A 15859-nucleotide genomic window follows, 5' to 3' on the forward strand; every position below is an offset into this window, starting at 1 on the left:
TCCCTGCAGGCGAAGGAGGTCAGTACTTTGCCACTGTATTGCATCATGTGTTGTATGTACAGATTTTTTCATGAAGTTTATTTGTATCATGCTTTACAATATAGGTTTTGGAAAGGTTGATTATATTGGAAATACAATTAGCTGTGTCTGAAAATGATTATCAACAATATGCAAGTAAAAGCACTTTCATATTGCTTTTCCACCAGGAGGCTCGAGCCTGCTCTTTCAGCTGAGGATCTGCACACCGTAACCCCAAGTGCACCTCTGCCAGGAACCCTCCCTCAGTATCCGGTGCTTCCCACAGCTCCCCAGTACTTCCCTGTGCCACCTTCAGAAGGGAGCTACCTACCCTTGAAACATGGTGACCTACCATTTAAACAGGTACTTAGGTTTGAAGATGGTATTCTAACATTAGACCTACATACCATGACTGTTAGAGAGGCCTTACAGACCACTGAGGCCTTCATCCGTCAGTACTGGGGGCAGCATGAGAAGGTCAGAATCATCACTGGCAGAGGAATCCACAGTGAGAATGGGGTGCCTAAGGTCAAGCCTGCAATCAAGGATTTCCTGTTAAACCACGGTCTCCAGCATACCGAGATACGCCAAGGAGGGTGCTTTGAAGTCTTTCTTTCTGGCTAGTATCCCTTTATGAATAGTATAAACAGCTGAATAATCCCTTGGCAAGTGGTGTAGAGATCTGTAATGTTGGGTTACCAGTCTTCCTAAGAGCAGTATTTTGGAATATCCAATATTTTCATAATAGCTTACCAAGAGGAATAGTCATTACATTTTATTTAAATGTTTAAAAAGATATTCATTGGTAGAATGAATGCTTGAATAGATATTTAAGGCTTTCAGGTACCTGTTTTTATAAAAACATGGAAAGTGTGTTTCATGTATTTTTATACAGTATTTTTCTTAAGAGTTGAATGATTTGTTACCAATGAATATGCTTTACTATGGTTATGTAAAGTCACAGTTACTTGGAACTTGCAGAGGAAAACCTCATCTGTTTTCCTTTATCAAGAAAGAATTGTATTATTAACTTTAAGGCATGTGAGTTTTTGGAGAAGCTTTACAAACAGTTCAGTGACTTTTCTTTCCTATTACAGCATTTAAGGTTCTTTTGGCCATACTGCAAATACTCATCTTTAGGAAATGATATACATGTTAAACCGAAGCTGTTTTGCTTAAAACCAGTAACTTTCTTTTAATACCTGTGAAGGGATGTGTTGCATGGTGTTATCTTTACCTAGTTCATGCTTGTTTTGTATCTTTTTTTTTTTACTTTTTTTTTTTTTTTTTTTTTTTTTGCATTTGAATGATATTTACATATTTTTAAAGTATGTTTATAATTTGTTGTATTCTTGGAAACCTGTTTGGTATTCAATTTTCAGTGTGCTTTTATTTCTTTCTACATTTCTGCTTCACATTTGCTAATTGTTATTAATACTTTTATAATAGGTGAATACATATGAACCCAAACAGGTTTTCCCCCGTGCATGCATAAATAATATAGTCCTTCAGTTCAAGTTGAAATGACAAACTTTCATATATATTGTTCCTAGGTACCTTTTTCTCTGCCTTTCTTGTACAAAATTCCATCTAGGTGCATTTAAGATGAGGAGGAACTGTGAGCAAGAAAAGGTTTCTAGCTCATGATATCCACACCATAAGTGATCTGTTACTCTTGTTTGGTATATGTTAAGGTGTTAGGGTGATTATGAAGTCCTCAGAGTAATCTCGTATTCCTATTAATGCTGTTTAGTAAGTCAAAGTGCTAACGTAATATAAATCTAGTCAGGGGCTCACACACCCTTGTTCTTGCTGATAAACACTCTGTCAGAGAAGTTGATATATGTAAAATCTTTTATAAATATTTATATTTATCATTGTTGGTAATGGTAAAGAACTGGAAACTGGGTATCATGGTCTTGTTTTGTTTTTGTTTCATGCTGTTATTCGTGTTAATGCTGTGTCCGTGTTAAGATTTTCTTTGTTTCATAATAACTTGTCATTATAGGAAGAAGTAATTTTTTGTATTACTGGCCAACTTTATATTTTTCCTTACACATAAATAGTAAGGAGTTTAGAAGTTCACACATTTTCCTAGCCATTAGGTATATTCTTTGAATGTATGGTAACTCATTCTACCAAGATTTATGTACTGCCCACTGTATTTTTTTTTTTTTTTTTTTTTTTTTTAATGAATTTTTGTTGCACACAGATTACTCCACATAAGTGCATAGTCACCAAGGAGTCAAGTAATAGACCCAAGTGACTCCATTCCTTGTATTTTTAGGAATTTTATTTTCTTCCTATTGCAATTAGTATTGACATTATTATTGATGTTATGATTATGTTGTTGAATTACTAATACTAATGAAAATTATATATATTTTTTAATCTAAAAGTTAAGAAAAAGGGTAAACAGGTGAAGTAGGTAGGACTAGTAAATGACTCCTTGGTGATTAAGTAAATTTGGTGCCATCTTATGTTAAAGCAATTGATAAACTAAAATAACTGGGCATGGCATGGATTTTTTGCCAATTGGGATGAGTTGGTTTAGGCTTGGACTAGAACCTCTTACAGTTGCTCATTACCCGTGTTTAACCTCGGTTTATATTCCATGTGCCAAGTCCTTTTTTTCCCTTTCCTTATTTTCTCTGCCTCTTTCATCATGTTTAGTCTCGTTTGTTCCTCAGACTCTTTCTCTGTTTCATGGTTTCATTCTCATTACTGCTATCCATTCCATGTTTTGTGTCATATATTTTTTGTTTTTTGATTCTCTTCTGTATATGTAGTGCGTCTCTCTCTCTCTCTTTTACTATATATTTCCGTTTTCCTTTTCTCTATTTTATTCTTTCTTGATCATTCGTCTTTATTGCATCTTTTGTTCTCTTACTCTTTCCACTTCTCTCTTCTTTTTCTCCTCACCCTTAATACATAGGTCTTTGTTTTGTTTTCATTTTGATTTTTCAGCACAATGTCTCTCCTAATCTTATGTGATGTAGGAGCTTGGGTGTCTTTAGATTTTCACATAGATATGCTTAGTTTACTAGTCTCTTACCAGTGATGGCATATAGAAGAAACAATTAAAATTTATTTAGTTTTGACTATGATTTGATAGTTGATAATTTCCATTTCCATTAAGATTTTGGTGAACTAAAATTCTGTTTTGTTTTCATGAAAATCACTTTGTTTTTTGTAGTATTTTTTTCTGTACAGTGAGCGAGGAACATCAAACTGTGCAGCACTGTGTAGGCCATACGAGTTCCTCAAGCAGAATATATGGTGCAGCTCCCCAGAGATGAATTACATTTAAGGGAAATTATATTGTTAAACTAGGAATACTAATTTTATTAGATCTGGAAAGTACAATCTCAAGTGGTGTCTTGTAATGCATTTATGTCTTAACTGTGCCATAGCAAAAAGGCTGAATCTAAAGACTATGTAGTCATAGTTTTTAAGTATTGTTTTGTAAGATAAGAGTGCCTTTTATTACAGCATTGTCTTATAAATGTAAATGGATATTTTTCCAATTTAATGAATATTTGTGGTTCACAGTAGTGAATTTGCTAAATTTGGTGTATATTTTCAAAAAGTGCTATATGGTGTCTTGCCAATAACATGTTATTTAATTAATACTACTGTGTTTTTTATTATTATTTCTGTCGGGGTTCTATTTTCTTTTTGGCATGGACTCCATTGTATATTTATAGTTACTAGGTAAACATTATAAGATTTTGCTACACATTTTCAAATTTATATAAACAATGTTATCCACATATTTTGTCATATTTGTATAAATATACAGTCCTAACTTTGTCTTTCCTTCACCAGTGAACAAGTGTCAGTTATAAGGTATATATTGGGGATACTGTGGAAGTATAATAGTACCTATTTATTTGCAGTCTGTATTTTATGTACGGAATTAAGGCATAAGACAGTTTGGGATTTTTGTATCCTGAGCAAATGAAATGAAAAGTGATAATGGTTAATGGTTAAGATAAATGTGCTAGACATCTAAGGTCATATAGCACTATAGGAAGGTATAGTAAATCAAACTCACAATAGTGATAAAGAAGTTGCTATTCCATAGTGAAACATGTTTACAAAAATGGAAGAGGTTTTCCATTTTTCTGTCACAGGTTTTAAGTAGATGCGAGGAACTAATATATTAACGAAGATGTATAAAGAATATTCAGCATTACTTGTTATGCAGTATTTTTGAAATTATATTCCATGAAATTAGAGCAAGACTGAGGCTTTTTGACAAGTTGTGGACTCTTGTGTTAGATAATAGTTCTGTATTTTGCTGCAGCGAATTACATTAGCCTATCTTAATACCAACTTCAATGTAACAAAATGTTAAGACGATATAGCTGAAGCAGCGAAATATTATTTTCATATTGCAATTATATGAAAAGTGCTAGTCACCATTAAAATATCTGTTGACAATTAGAGTAACAACTTTAATATGTAGTCTGCCTTTTATACTTTACATAAAGCTTTAAGAAATTGTTCTAGAAATATTCATTTAAAAATAAGAAAAAAGAGCATATATGTTTTGATACTTTTATTCTTCCATTCCACAGACACTGCACAACTCTAGTTCCTTACCTTGCCATTCGTTGGTGAATACTTTGCAAAATAATTATTAGATTATTAGAAGGAAAATCAAATACTCACTGTAACAAATTCTTTATTTCTTCTATTGACAGTAACTTGATAAAATAAAATACACTGGATAACAATATTGTATCATCTTCCTGTACAGACAATAATCAGCTGCTATCATCATTTCCAAGTCCCTTTGATTAATCAAGCTGCAACCAACTGGAATCCAAATATTTTTGATCTGCTCAAACCTACATGGGGTTACTCTTTATTCATAAAAAAGAGGAAACAAATAAGAGGATATTCTCAAAGACAAAGAGAGTATTGTTCTTAGGCCATTAATTAAGTAACTGGATACAAATAATCCACATAATACATTTTTTTTTCAAGCCTGGGTACAACCTGTCACCAAAATTTCAGGTATTGAAACTTTTTGGTAACCTACTTGAGCAGCTAAACTGCCTCAAGCCTTCGTATGTCGCAAAGAGAATTGTTACTCTCGCTGTCTTTCCATTCTTCTGTTGTTGTCTGTGAACTTTTTTTTTTCTCAACTGTGCTAATGAGCCTTCCATCATGACTAAGACACTATATATTAATCTTTCTGCATAAAATGTTAAAAATAAATTTTATAATAAAGTGATTTATATCCTTGTGTCTACCGAGTGAAAAGATTCTTTCTGCATTGTTGATATGCATTGACAGTACACTACAATACTGTGAGAACATTAGTACTGACCTAAAATTAAAACAAGGAGTAGCACAACTAGGAAACCTTAATTACATTATAACCAATAATTCACCATAGCACTGCATTCAGTAACGAAAAAATCCAAAGATTTTTAAAAGAAAACTTCACTATGATTTTCAAGACAGGTATTACAATTTCCAATCTAACAAGTGAACAATGGCTCTTTAAAAGATCTGAGTACATTAGAAATAAAGGAAGCTTTATTTTCTTCTTAATTTTCCCTAATATTGTGATCTAATCCTCTAACTTCCATGGTATTTCACTGCCCTAGGAACAACATGTGAAGAGAGCACCCCTGCATGCTTTTTTGCACAACTGAAAAATGTATATGATGTTAAAGCTGTGATCTGTGGACTAGCAAGGCATAATCAGAGGTAGTGAGGCTAAAACAACACCAAAGACTCCTTTTCCCTTGAACATACAGTTTATGCATTTAGGTAATACTATTCTGATGCTCAGTGATCTTTTAACTATGGAATACTACTTCTAGGATTGCTACTAACACCCATAGGCTTCACTACAGGTAAATATGCAGGGGTGCATATCAGGGGCTTTGACTGACTATTTGGTTGGGTAATGTACACAACAAAGCAATATTTTTTGGATGCAATGTACAGTAAACTCTAGGTACAAGGGTGACAATTGCTATTCCTCTGGGAGTAATATGGAAGCCATTAAAAATTTATAACCAGGATAAGAAGCAAGATATAAATAAGAACCAATTTTTTTAAACCATGACAAGCAGTCCAACACTGGTTAAGCTAAAGAAAACAAAAGGTTATTCTCAGTGAAACAACTTTCCTTAATAAATGAACTTGTGACTTACTGCCATAGGACTCAAGACCTAAGACTGAACCAGTTATGATATACCATGATAGGAACCTTTGCAAGCTGAGTGCCTTGTCTATACACATAAACTGCTTTAAACAACTGTTGCAAATGCTGAATTGCAGTTCCTGTGAGTCTGACACAAATGAACCTAAGAACTGAAGTCACTTTCAGCACTGTTACTAATAAAATTGATCTGAGCATGAAGGGGAAACAGCCTCAAAAAACTTATCCCTCATGTATCCTGGACAAATATCAACTATCCAAAAGCACTAAACAGCAAGCAGTGCCAGATTCTACAAAATAAAGTTATGGAATAAAATGCATTTCCTTCACATTGCAAAGAAATGAAAGTAGCCTTCATCCCCAGAGCAACTTGCGAGGTATGTTACAGTAGCAGTGCTAATAGCAACCAAGATTCATGGTAAAGTCTGACCTTAATCTTATTACCGTTTTTTTGAAATAATCAATACTATATCAGGAATAATTGAAAGTTACAAATAAAGCAGAGAAATCTTACAGAAAAAGCTGATCAGCAATAAGCTAATAATCTGCTAGTTTTATTTACAAATGTTACAAGCTAAGCGGTATATAGCTCTAGGAGGGGGTACCAGAGGCGTTTCACAGCTGTGAAGTCGAGCTGCTATGAGGGAGTGGTCTACCCACTTTTACACTGATACATCGGCCAAATGGAAACATAAATAGTGACTACTTATTGGCCTGAGCCAGATCAGAGTGACAGACCTCTGGTAACCCATCCACTGTCAAGAGTCTTATCTGCTTCTTTACAATATGTACACATCAACTTCCTAACCTGAAACTGGATATCCTTAATGCAGAGCAATGATGTAACATGCTTGCAGGCTGGCAGTGCTGAACAAAGAATAATTATGACAAACAGGATGACACTGCCTTGTGTTAAGGGGGAACTAATGCTCTGGCCCTGAGATTAGCTGGCTGTGCAGAACAATAATGAGGCAAATAATGACCTGTGGTACAACTCACTCCGTACGGGATCCTAATACAACCAACCTGCTGGAGTAACCCGAGTGCCAACTCCTGGGACACAGCGGCAGAGGTACTGCAAACTCTTAGTGCTGTGGTCATTACGGCTTCAGACCTCTAGTCTAAAACACATTTCCGATACTTAATACCAAAGGCTGTGTATGTTTCACTGTGTGCACTAATGACCACAGTAATGAGAGTTGGCATCATGGAACGGACCTAATGGAATTGTCTGGAATAGGTGGCCAGCAGCCTGCCAGACCCTCACACAAGGGGAACTGTTAAGCTGGGAATGTACAGTAATGCAATATTGAAGCACAGCATGAAAATAAATGGGTATTACATCTATGAAAAATAAACTGTGCAAATTTATAAATAAACAATCATGAAAAAAGCTTCATAGATGACTGGAGTTCTTCTTTGGATCCTACACACAAATTGGACTACCTAAGAACCACATGGACGGCTGTGACACTTTTGCTAAGACACTCACATCTAATAGTCTACGAGGTGTCGCACGTCACTGCCCAAAGACAAACTATGGGCCACACTGAGTAAACAAGACGCCCTGGATATCTGTGACAGCTAGATGCGAGCTTTACAAGCCTAGTAAGGAGGGCATATGTGCGAGTAGGCACCTTTTCAAGACAAACTGTTATTTATATATACACACAAGGCAGACCATATATATGGTAAACACTAAAACATTATATATTACTCTGTGAATCTAAAAGACTGCATAACAGGCATCTTGAGATAAATGAGTATGTGTCACAATCAGCATCAGTGGCCAGACAGGTGGCAAAGACCCCCGCGAGACCCTAAGACCATCCACACAGAAATGCGCTCATTACATATGATTCTAGAAGTGTCTATTTATGCTGGCTTGCTTCAGAGCCATACACATGCATTTACAATCACTCAACCCTCCTAGGCATAAACAGCGAGACATCCATGTTGGCTGAGTACTATCATGAGCACCAAAGGAAGTGGGGATGCCACCCTGCCGGAGCAAGGAGCCCGAGTAGTTTTAATCTTCCTAGTGTCGTTACACCTTACACAGGCGTTACTGTGCAATGTCCGTAAGAAATGTGTGCTTGCACCATGGATATGGTGGGTGTCACTATGAAGGATCTAGAGCACTTTGCTTGTTGGTGTCCATCCCACTGGTGGCTGTGCTGTCCGTGTTGGGACTGGGAGCACCACTGGCTGGCTGCACCTCCACGTGACTAAGCTCCTACAGCAAAGAAAATAAGATTCGTCATCAAAATAACGAGCATGAAATCAATAAGAAATCTATTAACACTAATCAATTTCACAACAAGAAATGTACAATGAACAATTCCAGTTACCCATTCATTCGATAGTACAATCTCATGACAGATAATTCTGGCCATAATGCTATTAGCTTACCTCAATGGTGCGCGCATAAGGGTTGCTAATAGTTCGAAATATTTCCGGCCGTGGGTTCTGATACCCAGAGAATGGTTGCCGGTCGTTGTTTCGGCCATCGTCCGAGTCCCTGGAAGAAGGTGGGGGTATTTTAGAAGATGAAGGACAGTAACTCACAAATCCATTTGTTGAAAGTATGCCAAAAGCACTTCAATGCATTAAAATCTACTCAGGTATGCTCATATGTTTGTGTGCATGCGTAAAATAAGGTTTGGTAAAATTATTTCTTCCGTAAGGCGCGTGTGGGACTGCCTGTCAGGAAGGGCGCAGCGCCGCCGCCGCCGCCTCCGTGGTGGCAGTATTGCCGCATGAGCGAGATCCCGTGAGATTCGGGAAGCTGCGGTGGTTGCGCGGCGCCGGGAGCATCAACCCCACTTCCGACACGCATCGCCACGCCCGCTCACAATCACTCGCGTGCGCGAACGCACGCTCAAAGAAACACATTCACAATCCAAAAAATGACCTTATTAAAAAAAAAACTCACCTGCATCGCTTGTCCTTGTCCTTCTGCATTATGACATACATAGCGAAGAGGATGACGAAGACGAAGACGCAGGCGACGGTCGCCCCTCCAGCGATGGACGCCGTCTCGAGAAGCACCCTCTCCCGCGCCGGCAGGTAAGACCCGTCCAGGTCCTTGAACTCACACCGCTGACCCATGTACCCGTCCGCACACCTGTCAAAAGAGAAGTCATTGTCAATTCTGGCCGCGTACGCTATGTAAATACGAGGAGAAAAATGACAAAAATAATCATACTGCTGATTTTTGCGAGTCTCCACACACACACAAACATGTAGACGACGCTCTGACTGGTCTGCATGTGGCACTCGAACACACTAGCGTCTTTATCCGAGTGCCACTTCCGCGTCCCAGCCATGGCGCTGGGGCACTAACATCTTTTCTTCCTTACCGCATCTGCCATGACCATCCTATTTAAATGACCAGAGATGGGAGAGCGTGGAAGGGTGAGAAAGGGAGGAAGGGGAAAGGGAGAAAGTCGGAGGGCTGCATGGGAGGAAGTGGAAAAGGAGAGGGTGGGAAGGTGAGAAAGGGGAAAGACACAAGGTGAAAGGATCAGAAAGGGAGGAGGGGGAAGGAGGAAAGGGAGAAGATGGAAGGGCGAGGAAGGGAGAAGGGAGGAACGAGGGGAAGGTGGAAGGACGACGAAGGGAGGAAAGGGAAAGGAGGCGTAAGGAGTCCTGTTAGATGCGTTCTGGACACTTGCTTCCACTAGCCCGCCCTCCCCGCCCTCTCCCCCCTCCTACCCCTCCTCTCTGTCTCCCTTGACGACCACTCCTCCTCCTCCTCTTACTTTCCTCTTCTTCCTGCTTCCTTCTTCCCTTTATGTTACTCCATCTTTGGGTTTCTTTGATTCATCGTTGGATTAATCATGATCGAAATCAGGAAATACGCCTACATGCCATTAGGTAGACAGGGAGGGAGGGAGGGAGGGAAAGAAGGAAGGAAGGAAGGAAGGAAAGAAAGCAGGGGAAGGGGAATGGAGTGAGTTAGTAGGGGGGAGGGGGAGATCAGGCAAGCATTTCCTGCTTTCTGCCTCCACGTGGGCGTCGCCATGGCAACCTGCGCCGGAAGAAGGAGGCGGCGGCGGCGGCACCCATCATCGCGTCCATCATCTTCCGACCGCCAGATGGAGCCAGATTCACGCCGCCGTCTTGGTCGCCGCCGCCAGCGCATCGTCGCGGAAAGTGTGACGCGGAGGCGGGGAAAGCAACGCGAAAACGCCAAACCTTTACATAATCGCATAAAAAGATGATACGCTCCCCCTCCCCCCTCTCTCTCTGGGTGTGCGTGTTTTATTGCGCCTACTAACACCCTCCCCCCCCCCTCTTTCAATACGCGCGTGCGTGAGAGTGCGTGTATACGAACACGTCCATGTGTTGGCGCTTCTGCCTGCCTCCCCACCCCCCATCCCCCCTCCCATCCCCCCTCCCCCGCCTCTCTCCGGGCACACACGTCCATGTGTTGGCGCTTCTGCCTGCCTCCCCCCTTCTACCCCCCATCCCCATCCCCCGCCTCTCTCTCGGGGCACTGGAACCCGAACCCCGTCGCCGCCCGAACGCAACTCACTTCCGACCGGCGGCACAAAGCGAACGGCGAGCGGCGAGCGTGAATTACTCCCGATTGTCCAAGGGCGAGTGAAATGGCCGACGGGGAGGGGGGGGGGGCGAGGAGGGGAGAGGCTGAAGGGGGGAAGGGAGGGGGGAAGGGAGGGGGGAAGGGGAAGGGAGGGGAGAAGGTAGGGGAAGGTAGGGGGAGGGAAGGGGAAGGGAGGGGAGAAGGTAGGGGAAGGGAGGGGAGAAGGGAGGGGAAGGTAGGGGAAAGGGGAGGTAGGGGAGAGGGGGGATGGGGTGGGGTGTGATGGCAAGGGAGACCAGAGGGAGAGAAATAAGAGGGGAGAGGATACTGAGAAAGAGATAGAAGGAAAGAGAGAAGAGAAGAGAGGGGGAGACGGAGAAAATAGGAAAGATGGAAGGGAAAGACGGGGAAGTAGATACCTAGCGAGTGAGGGAAAAAGAGAGGAGAAAATAGGAACAACGAGGGAGTGAGGAAAAGCAGAGGAAGAGAAAGAGCAAGAAAAAAAGACGAGAAAGGGAAAAAAACAATACGCGAGTGTGAAAAAAGAGGAGAAAAGAGGAGCAACGAGGTAGTGAGGGAAAGAGAAGAAGAGAATGAAGAAGAGAGAGAGAGAGAGAGAGAGAGAGAGAGAGAGAGAGAGAGAGAGAGAGAGAGAGAGAGAGAGAGAGAGAGAGAGAGAGAGAGAGAATCAAGAGAGAGAGAGAGAGAATCAAGAGAGAGAGAGAAAGATCAAGAGAGAGAGAGAGAGAACAAGAGAGAGAGAAAGGGAGGGAGAGAGCGAGCGAGCAAGAGGGGGAGGCAGGGAGAGAGAACGAAAGAAAGAGAAACGAGAAAGAAAGAAAGAAAGAAAGAGGAAAAAGCGAGCGCACACACCCCGGCGATTTCAACCCGACACAACTAGCGAGCCATGGCATCAACCTCCCCTTCCCCCACCCCTCCCTCCCTCCCCACCTCCCTCCCTCCCTCCCTCCCTCTCACACGAATGCAATTGTTTAAAGAAATATTTTTTTTTCTCCCATAACAAACAACTTCGAGCCACAGTTAGAAAAAAAAGCCAAAAGAACGAAATCAGTAGACGACCGAAGAGGGGAAAGTCGGAGACAGAAAAAAAAAACTAGAAAAAAAAAACAGAAAAACAGGAAAACAAAACTGGAAAAGGAAAAAAACAGGAAAAAACAGGAAAAAAACAACAAAAAACTGAAGGAAAAAAAAACAAAAAAACAGGAAAAATATGAAAAAATAGGAAAACAAGAAAAAAAGGGAAAAGGAAAAAGGAAAAACAGTACAACCCATTTCCCACCGGACCTGTGACAATGGGCGGTGAAGTTTAGGAACGCAAAGGAAGGAAATACCAGAATGGGCGTCCACCATTGAGTGCCAGCAGGGGAGAGGGAGAGAGGGAGAGAGAGAGGGGGAGAGAGGGGGAGAGAGGGAAAGAGAGAGGGGGAGAGAGGGAGGGAGAGAGGGAGGGAGAGAGGGGGAGAGAGGGAGGGAGAGAGGGACAGAGAGGGGGAGAGGGAGGGGGAGGGAGGGAGAGAGAAGGGACAATACTACTGAATGAAAACAATGTGCGTGCGTGCGTATGCGGACGGTCTGCGTACGCTCATATACTCGCTAGCTTATCAATCTACCAATCGGAGGAGGGGCGTGAAGGCATGCGTGTAGTAAGCCTCGTGGTGGACTGCAGTGTGACCGGGCGAATCGGCGAATCTGAGTATCTGCGAATCTACGAATCTATGTTGCCCTGAGTTTTAGGGTGAAGTCGATCACCTCATCATGAATACACACACACTCTCTCTCTTCTATTTTTTTTTCTCTCTCTGTCTGTCTGTCTGTCTGTCTCTCTCTCCTAATCACCCCCCTCCCTCCCCCTCTCTTTCTCCCCCCTACCCTCCCTCCCTCCCTCCTCTCTCTCTCTCTCTCTCTCTCTCTCTCTCTCTCTCTCTCTCTCTCTCTCTCTCTCTCTCTCTCTCTCTCTCTCCCAACCTAATGAGCTGGCAAATGGCCAAGATGCCCGGGCGCCTCGCACTTCCCCCGCCCTCCTCCCCGCCCATTCCGCGCCCCGCCCATCACGCGCGTCCCAGTTCGCCCGATGCGTGTCCATCTCGCCGACTTCCTCGCACAACGCGCCCTTCGTGTCCTCTACCTTCCCGTCGGGTGATAATAGCAATAAAGATACGGAGAGTAAATAGTAGAGCCGATTATCTTATTAATCATATGATCAATAACAAGGATAATCTAATTATAACAAAAACAACAAAAATAATAACAATATCGATAATAATAATCATCATGATAAATCCGCCAAAGCCAGGACCACAGACACGGTTTCGGATGCGTGCGAGCGGTTCATTCAGGAGTTACAAAACTCCGGGATGTTGGTACTGTCCGTCTCATTGTGCATTCTCTCTCCCTCCTCTCATCCCCTCTCTCCTCTCCCCTTCCTCTCTTCCCTACCACTCTTCTCCTGTCTCCTACCCTCTCCCTTCCTCCCTCTCTCCCTCTTTCTCTTTCTTTCTTTCTCTCTCACCGTTCCGTTCCTCCCTCTCTTTTCTTCCTTCCCCCCCACTCCCCCCTCCTCTCTCTCTCTCTCTCTCTCTCTCTCTCTCTCTCTCTCTCTCTCTCTCTCTCTCTATTACCCTCTCTCTCTCTCTCTCTCTCTCTCTCTCTCTCTCTCTCTCTCTCTCTCTCTCTCTCTCTCTCTCTCTCTCTCTCTCTCTCTCTCTCTCTCCCCCCTTCCACCGCCGTATCCACCGCTTCTTTCGCCCAGACGACAGACAAGCACAAGCAGTGACTCTTTGCGTACAGAAGGTGGTGTGCGAAGGAGGGGAGGAAGGGGAGGGGGAGCCCGAAAGGAGAGGGGAGGAAGGAGAGGGGGAGCCCGAAAGGAGAGGGAGGAGAGGGGGCGAGAGGAGAAGGCAGGGGGCAGGGAGGAGGGGCAGAAGTGAGCGCGGGCGGGTGGAGGAAGTGTCAGGTGGTGGGGCCGGAAGTCGCTGGTCTGCCTGCCTGCATGCCCGCCGCGCGAGCTTCTCTCTCCAGGCCCGCCACGCACTCCTGCACAAACACTTCCATGCTCTCCTCTTTCTCCCGCTTCCCTTCCTTCCTCCTCCTGTCCCTCCTCCCTCCTTCGTTCTTCATTATTCCTCCTGGATTTCCACATACACGCGCACACAGGCACATGCATACATACATACACACACACATAAGAGGGACTGACACTGACGTCAGGCTTGTTTGTCAGTCTGCAGGAGTGGTGCCGCGGGGAGGGAGGGGCGGGCCATGAATATTCAACTACACACGGCCACGCCGCCCTTTATCACACACACACACACACACACACACACACACACACACACACACACACACACACACACACACACACACACACACACACACACACACACACACACACACACACACACAGAGTCAGACAGAGCTCTGTCGGGCCGAGCGGCAGAGCCCGAGGGAGCGGGTTGACAGGGGTTGGCTACTACAAGGATTGCAGGTCGGCGATGGTCTAGGAGCCCCCCCCCCCCGCCCCTCTCCCAGCCTCGCCAGCAACTCTGCAACAGCAGCAGCAACGGCGGCGGTAATACCGGCGAGGGGGAGGGATGGGGGGAAAGGGGGGATGTGGAGGGGAAAGGTTAGCAAATTATGGTTAGGTGCGACTGTGTGTCTGTAAGTTAGTTTGTACACGAGGAGGAGCTGAGGCGAGCCCTCCCCCTCCCCCGCCCTTCCCTCCCTCCCTCCCTCCCCCCGCTCCGTCCGCGTGTGAAGCCGCCGTCGAGACCGCCGTCCTTACTCCGGCGCCCGTCTTTGTCACGGCGCATGCGCTGCTCTTGCACTTGTCGCCCAGACCTTCCCGAAAGAATTACTCCAGTTGCGGCTTAATTCTCCCCCGATCTGCCTTATAAACACGGGAGATTTTTCTTAGCTGACCAGGGGAAGGGGGAAATGGAATGAAAGGGAACCAAAAGGGCGCCGAAGATTGCAGGAGGAGGGGAGGGGAGGAGAGGGGAGGGGAAGAGGATGGGTGCCATGGCGGCGGCGTCGGCGAGGGGGGACACGCGGAAAGGTCTCCAGGTCAAGACGCGAGACAAGTGCGCCGGCGAATTCCTCAACGCGTGACGCACCTCCACCTCCTCCTCCTCCTCCTCCTCCTCCTCCGCCACCACCTCCTCCTCCAGACAACACCTGCGAGAACGCGTGACGAAACACCAACACCTGCGACGCCGACACCTGCCGCCGCCAGGTGACCTCTCGCCCCCCCCCCCCCTCTCGCGCTCAGGTTCACGGCAACCCCCAGCGGATGAGAACGAGGCTTGCTTTTCACTTTCATCGCAGCCCCCCCCCCCTTTCTTCCCCTCTTCCTCATGCCCATAAATCGCTACCTATTTAAGTCAAGCACGTTAGCCGAGACAGAAAGGAGAAAAAAAGAAGAGAGAGAAAAAAAGGAAGGAGAGAAAGAGAGAGAAATAGAAGGCCCCCGACCAACCGACCGACGCCAAACGAGACGAGTCGGTCACTTCTTGCGGTCGGGTCGTGAAAAGGGACGCCGACGAGGACAGCGCCAAAGCCCCGCCGTTGGGCATCGCGACACGCACCCAGGGTACCCTCGACCCCCCTCCCCCCCTACCCCACCCGCCACGCCTCCGGGAGAGCCCCAGGTCGCATACCCCTTACCCTTATCCCCCTCCACCCGCCCCACCCCCTAGGTCGCATACCCCCCCCCTACCCTTAGACCCTAACTCTCCCTCCTCCCCCTCCCCCTCCCCACCCCCGCCTCCGCCCTTCAAACACAAAATCTGGTCATTTTTTTTCCTTTATTCTGAAAGGAGAAAAAAGGATACTTCTCCGCGCCCGCTGGTCAAGACCGACGCCGCCCGCGCCCGCTAAGCCCCTTCACACCTCATTTGGGGCTCTATTAGTGGCGCTCTCTCTCTCTCTCTCTCTCTCTCTCTCTCTCTCTCTCTCTCTCTCTCTCTCTCTGTTTTTTGTAGGAATCAGAGAGAGAAGGAGACTTACATAAACAGAGAGGGAAAAAATAAAGTGGGAGAGGAAAACGGAACAAAAAAAAACAAAAGGGAAAAAAAGGGAAAGGGAAA

General features: G+C 44.5%; 2 protein-coding genes across 2 annotated transcripts in view; one reads left to right on the top strand and one right to left on the bottom strand.

Moving 5' to 3' along the window:
* LOC113813280 (uncharacterized) overlaps positions 1-3826 on the top strand; it is an 8873-nt gene extending 5047 nt beyond the window's left edge. Inside the window, exons 3-4 of the mRNA XM_027365250.2 lie at positions 1-18; positions 207-3826. The exon at positions 1-18 is cut by the window's left edge and continues 67 nt beyond it. Of these exons, the coding sequence (XP_027221051.1) occupies positions 1-18; positions 207-642 (454 nt within the window). The 3' untranslated portion in view covers positions 643-3826. The remainder of the gene's footprint in view (positions 19-206) is intronic.
* LOC113813290 (uncharacterized) overlaps positions 1267-15859 on the bottom strand; it is a gene marked incomplete in the record, with an annotated part of 64650 nt that continues 50057 nt past the window's right edge. Inside the window, 3 exon segments of the mRNA XM_070114315.1 lie at positions 1267-8441; positions 8618-8726; positions 9141-9332. Coding sequence (XP_069970416.1) covers positions 8328-8441; positions 8618-8726; positions 9141-9332 — 415 coding nt within the window.

The sequence above is a fragment of the Penaeus vannamei genome, chromosome 35 (assembly GCF_042767895.1).
Source record: "Penaeus vannamei isolate JL-2024 chromosome 35, ASM4276789v1, whole genome shotgun sequence".
Lineage (NCBI taxonomy): Eukaryota > Metazoa > Arthropoda > Malacostraca > Decapoda > Penaeidae > Penaeus > Penaeus vannamei.